The sequence below is a fragment of the Macrotis lagotis genome, chromosome 1 (genome assembly GCF_037893015.1).
Source record: "Macrotis lagotis isolate mMagLag1 chromosome 1, bilby.v1.9.chrom.fasta, whole genome shotgun sequence".
Classification (NCBI taxonomy): Eukaryota; Metazoa; Chordata; class Mammalia; order Peramelemorphia; family Peramelidae; genus Macrotis; species Macrotis lagotis.
In genome coordinates this window covers 641,815,599-641,828,287 of record NC_133658.1, presented here as the reverse complement: position 1 = coordinate 641,828,287, position 12,689 = coordinate 641,815,599, and the positions used below count along the sequence as shown (strand labels likewise).

General features: G+C 41.0%; 1 protein-coding gene across 3 annotated transcripts in view; it reads left to right on the top strand.

Annotated features, from left to right (window-relative positions):
• Window positions 1-9,528, top strand: part of SCN4B (sodium voltage-gated channel beta subunit 4) — a 40,076-nt gene extending 30,548 nt beyond the window's left edge. For all 3 annotated transcript variants that reach the window (XM_074215160.1, XM_074215161.1, XM_074215162.1), the window contains 2 exons: window positions 1,793-1,922; window positions 3,909-9,528. In XM_074215160.1, coding sequence (XP_074071261.1) covers window positions 1,793-1,922; window positions 3,909-4,002 — 224 coding nt within the window. In that variant the 3' untranslated portion in view covers window positions 4,003-9,528. The remainder of the gene's footprint in view (window positions 1-1,792; window positions 1,923-3,908) is intronic.
• Window positions 9,529-12,689: the final 3,161 nt, after the last annotated feature.

Sequence of the window (12,689 nt, the reverse complement as noted above, 5' to 3'; positions counted from 1 at the left end):
CACACACACACACACACAAATACAGAGATATACTCACACACATAAAACATAACTATGAAGAAAAGAATTTTAAAAAATTGTGCAATCAACCTATGACAAGTCCAAATGCATTATTTTTAGATGATACTGTTATGGCAAATTCGTGCCACAGATTCCATTAATTAGCATGGATAACTGAGAATTAATTCTAATCAGGTTCTTATCTTTATGAGGCACTGAATTGACTTATACAGACATATGCAGTCTCTTTTCTTTTGGAAATTTCTATAATAATCTAAGACAATGCTTAGACAGACTAAATAGCATCACCCAGAAATATTAATAAGATGCAAAGAAATAATTTTATTGTATACAGAGAGGTCAGTGAGTGCATAATGTGGGGGTAGTTACAGGAGGGGGATTTAGGAGAATTAGACTGACCCCCAAACAGGAATTCAACTTGATACCAAAGAAAGAGGTCAGGAGCTCAGAACTGATTATATAAGGAGTCTAATAAACAAATTGGATTACTTACATGGGGTAGTCTAGGGCATCAGCCAAATGACAAAGTGGATCCCCACAAAGACTCCCCAAAAGCCCCATTCTAATTATAGAACTCAGACAAAGGGAGGAAGAGTTATATAATACTATAATGAAATAAAATCCCATGGACAAGATATGAGGGTGGGGAGGAATGCCACCAGAGGGTGTCTGTGTAAGTGAAGTAAATGGAGTTGATATGTCCTAATGGAAAGGACACTCTATTTGGCACCCAATGATTTGAATTCTGACTCCAGCTTTGCCACTCATTTATGCCTTTGCACAGGTTGTTCCTAATTCTTGGAAATTCTTCCTCCTCATCTCTGCTTCTTTGAATACCTAGTATCTTTGAAAGCTTAACTCAAGTGATATCTCTTAGATGAAGCTTTTGGTTGATCTCCTCACCCTCCCCAGGTGCTGGTGCCTTTCCCCTCCCCCTTCCATTATCCTGTATTGATTTTTGCATATACTTGAATGAATGAATGAAAACTCATTTAATAAAACAACATTTGCCAAATCCTGTGCTAAGTGAACAAAGGGGTTCAAATAGAAAAATGAGTTCAGTATTGTTCTCCAGAAGCTCAGATTCTAATGAAGGGAGACAACATAGAGAGTAGGATTCAGCTGCAGATAACTTGGAGGTCTGGGAGTGTCTTTAGGATGAATTGGCAGAGCAGATGGCAATGCTTGAGGGTCTTCAGGGAAAAGTAGCATGGTAGATGTTAATGCTTGGGAGTCCTTCACCATAGCTGAAAATTCCCTGTGAGAGATCACCTGGCAAAGGGTGATGTTAGAGGAGATCATCACATTTGAGAAGGAAGAAGTGGATCCAATGGTTGGTGTCTAGAGGGGTCTCTGGCTTCCCTTCTGTGGGGGGACAGGGACTCTACATTTAGGCAGGAAAGGAAGAGTAATCATTGGCCAAAAGATTGTGGGGGAAAGGTCACTCTTGGCTCTTTGTCCACCTGTGTACATGCTTTCTTTATGGAAAGCAAACTGTGTTAAAGTAAGGATTATGTAATTTTTATATTTGTATTTCCCACACAGAATAGGTTCTTTATAAAAACTTGTTGACTGACCCATTATGATCATAGCATATAACAATAGCATATAAAGCTATAGCTATAAAACTATATCCTACCCCTTTGCCCCCTTTTGCAGATGAAGCAACTGAGGACCAAAGAGGTGAATTTAGATATTTTCATTCTAAAGTCAGAGCTTTTTTCTAGTACACCTCAATGATCTTTCTTCCTCTCTTCTTCTGTCCTCACAGTGGTGAAAGTAGACAATACCCTGACAATCATCATCGTCTCAGTTGTGGGAGGTCTCATCGGACTTCTTATTGTCATCATGTTGATTAAGAAGTTTGTTACTTTCATCATTAAGAAGACCCAAGAGAAGAAGTGAGTTATCAACATAATTGTCCTTTCTCCCTTTCTCACTGTTCTCTGTTCCACTATTCTTCCCATCTTATCATCCTTACTATAGCTCATAGTTGTCTTCCATCATCATTCTTTTCTTCCTTATTCTTTCTTCCTTCCAAACTAGTAACAATACTAACATTTATATGTAAAATTTTAAGATTTGAAAAGAGGCATTATTTTATTTGATCTTTACAACATTGCTCTGAGGTAGGTAGTACAGGTAATTTTTCTCATTCTTACAAATGAAGAAAATAAGTCTGATAATTTAAGTGATTTGCCTGTAGTCATGCTATCTTTCCCTTATAGTCTTTTCTACATCTTACCATTTTTCCCTTGTCCTCTTCACATGCCACATCCTTTCAACCCCACCACCCTCCCTATTGTCCCTTTCTTCTCTTCTCACTATCATCTCCACCAGACCATTCCTTTCAATCTACTTTTCTTCTACTTATCTAACCTCCTTCATCTTTGATTATTCATTTCTAAATTTAAATTTCTCCTTATTCCACTTTTACGTTCTTTGTGCCTTTGTCCTCCTTTATCCCACCATCCTCCCTATTTTATTACCACCATCTTCCCCATACCTCTGTCCTCCTATCCACTTTGTTTTTCTGATCTGATCATCCTTCTCCTTGACCCATTAGATCTTCCACCCATCCTCCCTTCATTCCAAGATGTTTCTCCATCACTTACTAACCTTCCCCATATTGCAGACTTCTCAGTCCTTTCTCATTCTTTCTATCCTATCCTCTTTTCCTTTATTTTTTGTCCTTATGCCTATCCTATTTTTCCTTCACATTCCACTGTCCTCTCCATTCCACCACTTTTGTTCTCATCACATTCTCATTCTATTCATTTTGCTGCTTTTTACATGCCACTAACCTCCATTTTATCCCACTGTTCTAGTCCTACTGTTATCTTTCATTTTATCTCTTCCACAGCCTAAGCATCTTCTTCTTCCTATCACATACCATCTCTTGTGTAAATACTCTCTCCAGTCACACTATTCTTCTTAAATCAACAATTCTCTGCCATTATCTAGTCTCCTTCTCTATGTCTCTCCCCACCCTACTTTTCTTTCCCTTCTTCCCTTCTCCTAAAACTAAGGAGATTATCAGTGAAAAATTCTATTGTCATCAATATTTTCTTTCCCTCTGAGGCAGGGGAAGAAGGGAGAGAGGCATAGTCTTGATATCACCTTCTCATGTTCCCCATATGTATCATTCCTGGGCATAGCTCATTAGTACCACTGTCCCATTCCACTTTAAAGTATGGGGGGAGGGTGATCTCAGAGCTTGTCTCTTACCTTTTCCATTGTAAAAATGATTAGAACAATTTATTTGAAGTCCTTCTCCAAACACCTTAGCAGCTATGCAATTTCAGCTAGTTGGTTAATCCCTCTGAGCCTTAGTTTTCGTATCTGTAAAATATTACTAATTATACACACTGCCCCTAGACCTTAGTTTAAAGGTTTATTATTCTCTAGTAGCTTAGAGAAATGGTGTTATCATTATTGCCTTTATTTAGGCAAAACTAGGACTAATGGGTGGCAATTACAGAAAATATCTTCATAAAACAGTTATAGTTGTTCAACAATGGAAAGACTTCCTTAGGAACCAATGAGTTCCCTGTCACTTGAATTCTTTTTTTTTTTTTTTTGAGGCAATCAATGTTAAATGACTTGCCCAGGGTCATGCAGTTAGGTCATATCATTTGAAACCAGATTTAAACTCAGTCCCTTCTGACTCTAGTCCCTTCTGACTCTAGGGCCTGTGCTCTATCCATTGTATCACCTAGCTGCCCCTTTACTAGAATTCTATAAAGAGGAGTGCACAGAACCAAGCATGAGGCAAAGAACGTTGGAAAATGAGGAGCCAGGGTCATAGTGGGTGCCACTGAAGGTTGGTCTTGATGACTTCGAAGGTCCCTTTAGATTCTGAGATCTATTATTCTTTGCTTTTCCAGGAAAGAATGCCTTGTGAATTCATCAGGGAATGACAACACTGAGAATGGGCTGGCTGGCTCCAAAGCAGAACAGAAAGCAACACCAAAGTTGTAAGCCTCTGGCCTTGAGGCCCAGGGGGATCCTGTAGTCAACACCACAACTACAGTCTCGATTTTTAACAAAACTGATGCTTGGGCCGTGTCTATAGAACCCACGTGCCTGTGATGCCCGCTGCTTAGCTCAGACTGGAATCCCCTGGGGTGGGGAGCAATGGGGCCTACTCTGATGGCTCCTTTAGCTGTAGCCTTTCACCCCCTTTCTCTCTTTTCTCCTCCTTCCAGGGATATAGATAAGTCAGACAAAGAAGGAGAGAGGGGGCCAGGGATTGGTTGAAGTTGTGATGGAGGGCAGGAAGAAGGAATATAAGAGTTGGGACAGCATTAGACAATGGGCCCCCCCTGAGGCTTGGGCGTGTGCAGATGAGGATCTTCTTTTCCAGGCACCCCTTTCTATCCTGATTTTCTCCCTTAATATCTGAAAACCCCTTTCAGATACACTGGAAATGAGCAAAGCTCATTCTCTGCTTCCATCATATCCCTTGCCTGAATCTGCAAAACCTGTCTTCCTGGTCAAGGCAGGACCATGACCAGTTCATTGGGAGCTCTAATTCTGGGTTTCCTTCCTATCAGGATTCCTTCCCTTTCTTTCCACAGCAAGAGGTCTCATCTTGCTTGGGGTTCTGAGTGCCTGTTTTCTTTTGTCTCCTTTCCCTCTCTCATAAGACCCCTATTCCATTCAGACCTCTTTCAATGGCTTCCCCCCCACTCATTCCATTCACCCCCTACCTGCCTATCCCTCCCCCATCCAAGCAAAGGACTCATATTCTCTGGGTACCCTAAGATCCTTTCTATAGAGCTGAGGTGGGAGAGACATGAAGGAGTGCTTATGGTGCCATGGGAGGGGAAGCATTTGTAGCCCTGAACACTGAATTCTGGGGATGGAGGTCTGAGCAGGATTCAACATTGTTGTGTGTAGAGGGTACATAGTATTAGAAGAATGATCATTTTAGGTGTTGGACTCTTAAGGATGTGACCTCCTGTTTCATAGAGTAACTCTTCCAGCCTTTATCCCCATATCCAGAGTTGGAAGGAAAGGTACATGGGGCATTCTCTCATTGCTTTGGGTCTAGTTCTCTCCCAGAATAGTCCTGAATAAGGAGTTCTGAACTGGGTCACCCTATACTTTGGGTCCTTAGGAGGTGGGGAAAAGGGAGAATCCTGGCTCCTTAACCTGGAGTGATGTCAATCATCAAATCCTTTCTCCTTTCTCTAGATCTGTAGCTCAGGGCCTCAAGTTCCTATGTTACTGAGAGAGAACTAACCTAGACAAGGTCAGCGACTTTCCTGAGTCCCAGTTTCCTTGGGGACTGGAACTCTGACCTAGCCTTAGTTCCCTGGTGCCTAAGTTCCCCAATTGGGAAAGGCCATGGCCTGTACCCCAGGCCCATTCATCTCATCTATCCCTGGGAGCCCATGTCTCTTGGTCATGGCAGGACTATGGAGAATTCATTGGGAAACCACATCCTGTCCCCCCCTCTCCCCAACACCCCTGTATCCCTTTATCTTCCTTTTTGGAGAAAGATTGCCATTATTTTGGTGATTCTGAGTGTCTTCTCCCCTTATCTCACTTACACTCTTCCTTCTTTCCACGTCATCTCTTTCCCTCACAGCTCTCCCTCATGCTTATGGCCCACGTGTGATTCCTAAGTAAAGGGCTAGAAACTCTCTCTAGTATCCTCCATTTCTGGTGGCAGACTTCAATTTTCCTTCCTTCTATTGAGAAGGGCCTTGGATTTGTTGGCTATCACTCTCTGCTTCAGTGTTAGGTGCTCAACTTCACCTTGCATTACCCTCTCTCCAGGGTTGGGATGGAACTAGGGGTATAGGCACTCATGATTATTATTTATTATTATTATTATTATTATTTTGCTGTTCTTAGAACTGGTATGCACATCCCTTTGAGTGGGGACAGTCTGTGCCTTAGACTCTTAGTAGTTTAGCATATGCCCCATCTTTCTTCTCAGAACAGTATTTGCTGAGAGGTAGAAAGTTTCACCTGACATGGGAGGAAGGAAAGAATTCTCAAGCCATTCTAACTCACCAGAAAAGGAGGACTAAATAGGATATGGGAATTTGTAATCAGGATGATGATTCAGTTTGATTCCTTGCCACTTAATGTGGACCTGTGGTGCTTCTCATGTGAGAAGGGTTTTAGGGATGTGGTCTGGGAATGACTGGGGCAATTGGATGATCTGGTGGTTGAGCTCTGAGAATCCAAATGACTATTTCAAAGCAGAAGACAGAAGGGGCCCAATGAAGGCAGGATAGTAGGGATGGTGATGGCAATGTTATGTCATGGCACCAACAGCAGCCAACTAGTCCTGCTCTGTCCTCAAGGTGAGACTGCACTTATTTGCCTCATTTAGATTTTCTAGGCTCAACTTCTGTGGTTTTCCTGGGAAGAACCAGAGTTTCTCATTTCCTTTTTGTCAACCAAGTGCCCATTGTGGCTGCCTCTGGAGATTCTCTGGGACAGAATTTCCTATTCCACAGAAGATAAAGAAAATAAAATCATAGAGTTGAGAAGCAGTATCTGGGAGGAACCCCTTAGTCCGACTTTTGGCAGAGACCTTTGTCCTGGCTCCACTCACTAAATTCCTGGCTCCTTGTTTCCTAGTGTCATTTTTGCCTCATGCTTGGTGCTGTGCACCCCTTTCTGGATTTCCATTCTCCCCTTTCTGCTCCTACAATTGCTCCCAGTCTGTCCTGCTTTGATTAGGCCAGATTTTATATACAAGTTTTAGACTTCTGTGGATGAGAAGCCCTATGGGAGTGGACAGATCAGGGCTTGCAACCATCCAGTAAATACCTCTTGTAGCTGCCTTCATGGAAAACTATTTTCTTTTTCCTTTCTAAGCCTCCATATTAAGCACAAATTGGGGAGGGGTAGCAAGATCTTGGGGTCTGGTTTAGGGAAGTTTGTGAGGAGGGGAAAAGACAACTGAGATCTTTCCATTCCCAGTTCTACCTTACTTGATGGGTGACTCTGGGCAAGTCACTTACCTTCTCTGGACCTCAGTTTTCCCCATCTGTAAAATGGACATAATGATACTTACCTACCTCACTGAAGTGTTGTGAGACTTGACCATTTCTTGAGTGTAAAAAAAAAAAGTTTTGACTTAGGAATGCCCCAGGAGGCAGAGTATTAATATCAGAGAGATTGTTCAGTAGGTGGGTCCATTTTCTTCATTCATTTCTCCCCTACCACTGCACATGCATCCTTGGAATTTTCTTCACTTCTAGGATGTTGGAAACATGACCTTTGTTGCTTAAAGATCTTCTCCCATGGCTTTTACTTTGTAGCAGGAAGTATATGTAGAATCCCCACCCAAGTATCCTCTGCAATGTTGGAGGAATTCCATGGAAAGGAAGGTGGTTTCTGGGCTCAAAGGTAGTCTGCTTTGCCAAATTGTACTTGAACATCCAGAACTTCAATTCACTCATCATTGACAGAATATTTTTGAGGTTTATTCTCTTCCTCAGCAAAGCATGGTAATTTAACTAGATTGTAGCCTGTTTCCATAGGCCATGGCCTCATAGGGATGTTGTTTGGAGTTCCTATATGGGGTCTATGAGTGTGTGGGATCTGCAGATGCTTAAAGTATAATAGATTGATAATTCTATCAGACAAGGGTCCTGAAAAAGGTTTGATGTCAAAAGGGGTCCTCAGGGTTTAGAAATGTCCAAACTAAATGAAGTTTGAGGTCCCTTTTAACTCTAATATTCTATATGAGTCTTTAGAAGAATGGATAAGACCAAAGAAATCAATCGGAGACTAGCTCTCCCTTTTGCACTCCCATCCTTTCACACCAGAAAGAAGGATCAGAGCACTAGCCTTTGGTTTTTCACTGCTTTCATCACCCTGGCTATGAATTCTTGCTGTCAGAGAATTCTGTAAGTAGGGCCTGAAAGGACTCACATTCCCTGGGGGATATTTTCCAAGTCTATCGATAGTCTAGGTGCACCTATTGCTTATGGTGAGCATTGTGTGTATGCGTGTGCCACAAATGTGCCTCTGTGTGTGTGTGTGTGTGTGTGTGTGTGTGTGTGTGTATGCATGTGCACTTCAGTATCCATAGGATGGCATGACCAACTTATATTTGCAATGCAGCCAACTGGGGATACAAAAAAGACAATAGCTTGGTCCTTGCCCTCAGAAAGCTCATAGTCTAAAGGAAGAGACAGGATATTAATAACTGTGCAAAATACCTTGCTGATGACCAGACAATATCAAGTATATAAGAAGAAGGTGCTCACTGATTTCTGACCTTAGACACTTGCTAGCCATGTGACCCTGGGCAAGACACTTAACCTTGTTTGCCTCAATTTTTTCTTCTGTAAAATGAATTGGAGAAGGAAGTGGCAAACCACTCCACTGTTTTTGTTAGGAAAACCTCAAATGGGAAAAAACAACTGAACAAGAAGAAGGAAACTCTCTTTACTAAGGCAGATTGGCTTCCTGTAGTCTAAAGCACTGAGAAATACTGGAATAATTGCTGCACAAATAATTTGTTGAATTTGAATGTGAGAAAGTTTAAATGTGCATAAAGTGTATGTGAAAGAGACTGGATGAGTGAGGACCATAAGTGTGTGTATGGGATTTGTGAATATGTATGGGAAGTATGTGGATGTAAATGTGAATCGAGGGATGCATGATTGGGGGCTTACACATAGGTGGGCATTTCTGGGGTATGTGAGGGGTGTAGCAGAAGTGGAAGAAGTATGAATGTAGCTCAGTGTGTAGAAGGGGTATGCACATGTGGCTGTGAAGATGGATGGTCCTCTTTGTATAGTTTGTATGTATGTAGTATGCATGATGAAGGTCATGAGAAGACCTATATATTCCCTGTGAAAATGAATTTATGAGAGTTTATAATTAGGGCACCTGGCAATGAGGTGGACATTCATGCCAGATGTGCCAGAAGTCACCTTCCTAGGTTTTCTCGGTGGTTGATGGAAGTCCCAGAAACTGACAGAGGATTCCACAGAGTAGAAGCCCATCTCATATCATTTCAGGAATGCCAGCTGCCATGGCAGGGAGGGAACGCCAATGGAGAGTCTTTCTCCGGAGAAGTCCCTTGGGTCTCATTACTTTTCTTTGTTCCAACCCAGATTCCCAACACTTCCACTGCCTACATGATATGCAGTGCTTTTGACTATACTGTGCATGATTTTTTTCCTTTGGCTTGAATGGAAAACAATTTCTATAGTCAGTTTTCCTATATAACCATGTGGTTATATAAGTAACCTATATAACCATATCTTGATATGATACACATATAGACCTTGGGAGGTCTCCAGGCCCAGGGGCCTCTGGGGAAATACAGGTGTGTATATGTGCATTTATATGTTTATATATATATGTATATATGCATACATATACATATATATTTGTGAACAAGCACAGAAAGAAAGGGTGTAATCAGGATGCTTTGCCTTTATGATACATTTTGCACTGTAGAGTTTTATTTAGCTTTGGCTTGAATGAAATAAAAAATATATTTAATAGAACTGTTTTTGACTATTGTCTATTGCTTCAGTTTTGAGTAAATAGGGCCTCTCTGAGTCTCCAGTTCATGACAGTATCCCCCTGTCCCTACCCCACTTTCCAAAGTTGTTCTGTGTTTGATGGAATGAATATCAAGGGTAGCCTGAAGGGAAAAGGGGGAGAAGAACAACACACAAAAATACAGACATACTCACTCACACAAATGTAATTTAATTTCCTTTTCTTAAAGTCTTACTTCCTTCCCTAGGGAAGGCTCCCTGAATTTTGCTTACCCCTTCTGCCAGAGTTCAGTGTTGACCCTTGGGATGGTTCTATTTATGTTTTCATTCCATCAAACAGACCCCCCAGTTATTTTGGGGCTGAGATGGAAGTAGATAGGGCTTGTGAATCTGAGTATATCATTCTGTATTACAAAAGAACCTCATTCTATGTCGCAGAGTATAGAAGAAAGAATTGAATTTGGTATTAGAGACCCGGTTTGACTCTCATGTCTATCATTAACTACAGTTATGACCTTAAGGAAATCATATTTCTGGGTCTTTTTCCTTAACTGTAAAGTGAAAAGCTAGATGATTATTAGGTTCCTTTAATCCCTCAGTTTATGATCCTCCTATCACATGATTATGTCCCTCTCCTGATATCATTAGAAGGTTATATGTTAGAGGCAGTTAGGTGATACAGTGGATAGAACACTAGCCCTGGAGTCAGGAGGACCTGAGTTCAAATCTGGCCTCAGACACTTAATACTTATTTAGCTGTGTAAGCTCGGGCAAGTCATTAATGCCACTGACTTGCAAAAACCAACAAAAGTTATTTGTCAAAAATGGGGGGGAAGTTGAGTTAATGGCTTATCAAAAGTGAAGGACAATTGATTGACAACCTTTGTGTCTTATACAATGTGAAATGATGTTGAGGGCTGCTTCCTGAGTGCCAGATCTCCGTGGAAGATTGATGGGAAAACTTGGACTCAATTTACACAAGATGGGCAAGTATGGATATATTTCATATGTGTGTCCCTTCAGGGAGTGACACTAAGGAGATTGCAGACCCATTGGAGTGTGTCTCTGGGTCTAAATAGAAGGATTTGTCCATGAAAGGTAAGAGTATGGGAGTGAGAGCAAGAAGATATGACTTCTAGTCCAGTATGACACACTCCCTCCCTGGATCTCAATCTTCTTGGTAAAATGAGATGGTTGGGTTAGTGACTCACTTATCCTACTCAATGGTGCTCTGGGTTTGGACACATGTGTTGGTATATGCACTTCAATATTTTGCCTGCTAAGTGGTGCAGCCAATAGCGTGCCAGTCTGGAGATAGGAAGACTCATCTTCCTGAGTTTAAATCCAAACTCACACATTTATTAGCTGTGTGATCCTGGGAAATATGCTTAACCCCTATTTGATTGTTTCCTCAACTGTAAAAGGAAATGGCAAACCATGCCAATATCTTTTCCAAGAAAATCCCAAATGGGGTCATGGAGAGTCAGATAGGACTGAAAGAACAAAATCAGTACAAACAACAACAATAACCACAACAATGTCCCTTTCAGGCCTAAATCTATGATCCAGTATGAAATGTTATATGTTTACATATATTAACTATAGATAGACACAGATGTATGTATGCATGTATATGAAAGATGTATGCATGTATTTATGTATATGACATTGCATCCTGGATCATATACTATATTCAGTTTGAAATATCATATAGACATATAAATAAATCTTATAAATACATTCCCTACCCCTTCTCTTTCATCCATTTGATAACTAGAGATCTTGCCTTAGAATTTCAAAACCTGTATTTGTCTCATCTCTGATGCATACAGATTATGTGACAAGAACATTTAAATTATAACTATCTAAGTCTCTCAGTTGCAGAGAAGGTGCCAACCTGAATTATTAGGAAGTTTTTCCTGGATCTATAGGTCTAGTCTCTATCTCTGTCTATCTGTCTGTCCACAAACATAATCATGCATATTATATATTTATGATAGCTAGCATTTTATAAGTGCTTTAAGATTTAAAAAAAACACTCCTCTTATCTCATGATAGATATGAGCCTATGTACATATATGTGAGTCTGTGTAACAGGAAGCTGGTCATGGAGAGCTGAGTCCTTAGGCTGATGGGATCCCTGAATGGACTTTGGAGCATGTGTAAGCATTCTGTATTTCCAGGCTGTTTATTGTATACTTTTTTTAACTGCTTAGTCAGAATGCACACAAAAGACCACCATTGGGGGGGCCCATAAAATCAAGCTTTTTTTATTATCTGGTTGCCAATAGTACTGGTTTCTTTGGTCCCTCGGTAGACTTGCCCAGTTCTCAACACACTGTACTTGCTCTCAAAGGCAGAGAATTCATTAAAATAGGTGGGTGGTTCAATGGAAAGACCGCTGGGCCTAGAGTCAAGAAGACTCATCTTTCTGAGTTCAAAGGTGACCTCAGATACTTAGCAGCTGTGTGATCACTGGAAAATCACTCAACCCCTTTTCTTCATCTTTAAAATGAACCAGAGAAGGAAATGTTAAACCACTCTAGTATCTTGGCCAAGAAAATCCCAAATGGGGTCTTGAAGAGTCAGACATGGCTGAAAAGTGACCAAGCAACAGCAACTACCATATGTTTGCTGCTATATTGTAAACTCCTTGAGATCTGGTATCTTATCATTGCATTTTCATTAGCTAGGCATTCCAAATAGTGGGTGACTAATGCTTATTGACGTCATATCCCTTATCTTATTTAATTCTCGTAGCAACCCTATGAGTTACCAGCATTTTTATGTCCTGAAACCCAGGGCTTGTGGCTTCAAATTCAGCTCCAAATTTTTCCATTAGGGCATAGTTATTTCATTCAAATGTGAATGGATGCACACACAAATCCCTTTCTACCTGGGCACCATTTTAAGGGGAGTACCACAAACAATTTTGTTGTAGTTGTTCAGTCATTCTTTGCTGTATCTGAGCCTTTGTGACCCCATTTGGGGTCAAACCTCCTTGGAGGTTTCCTTGGAAAAGAAACTAGAGTGGTTTGTCATTTCCTTCTCCAGTTCCTTTTATAGATGAGGAAACTGGGGTGGGTTAAATGACCTGCCCAGGGTCCACAGAGCTAGGAAGTATCTGAGGAAGATGAGTTTCCCTGACTCCAGTCCCAGAACTCTATCTACTGT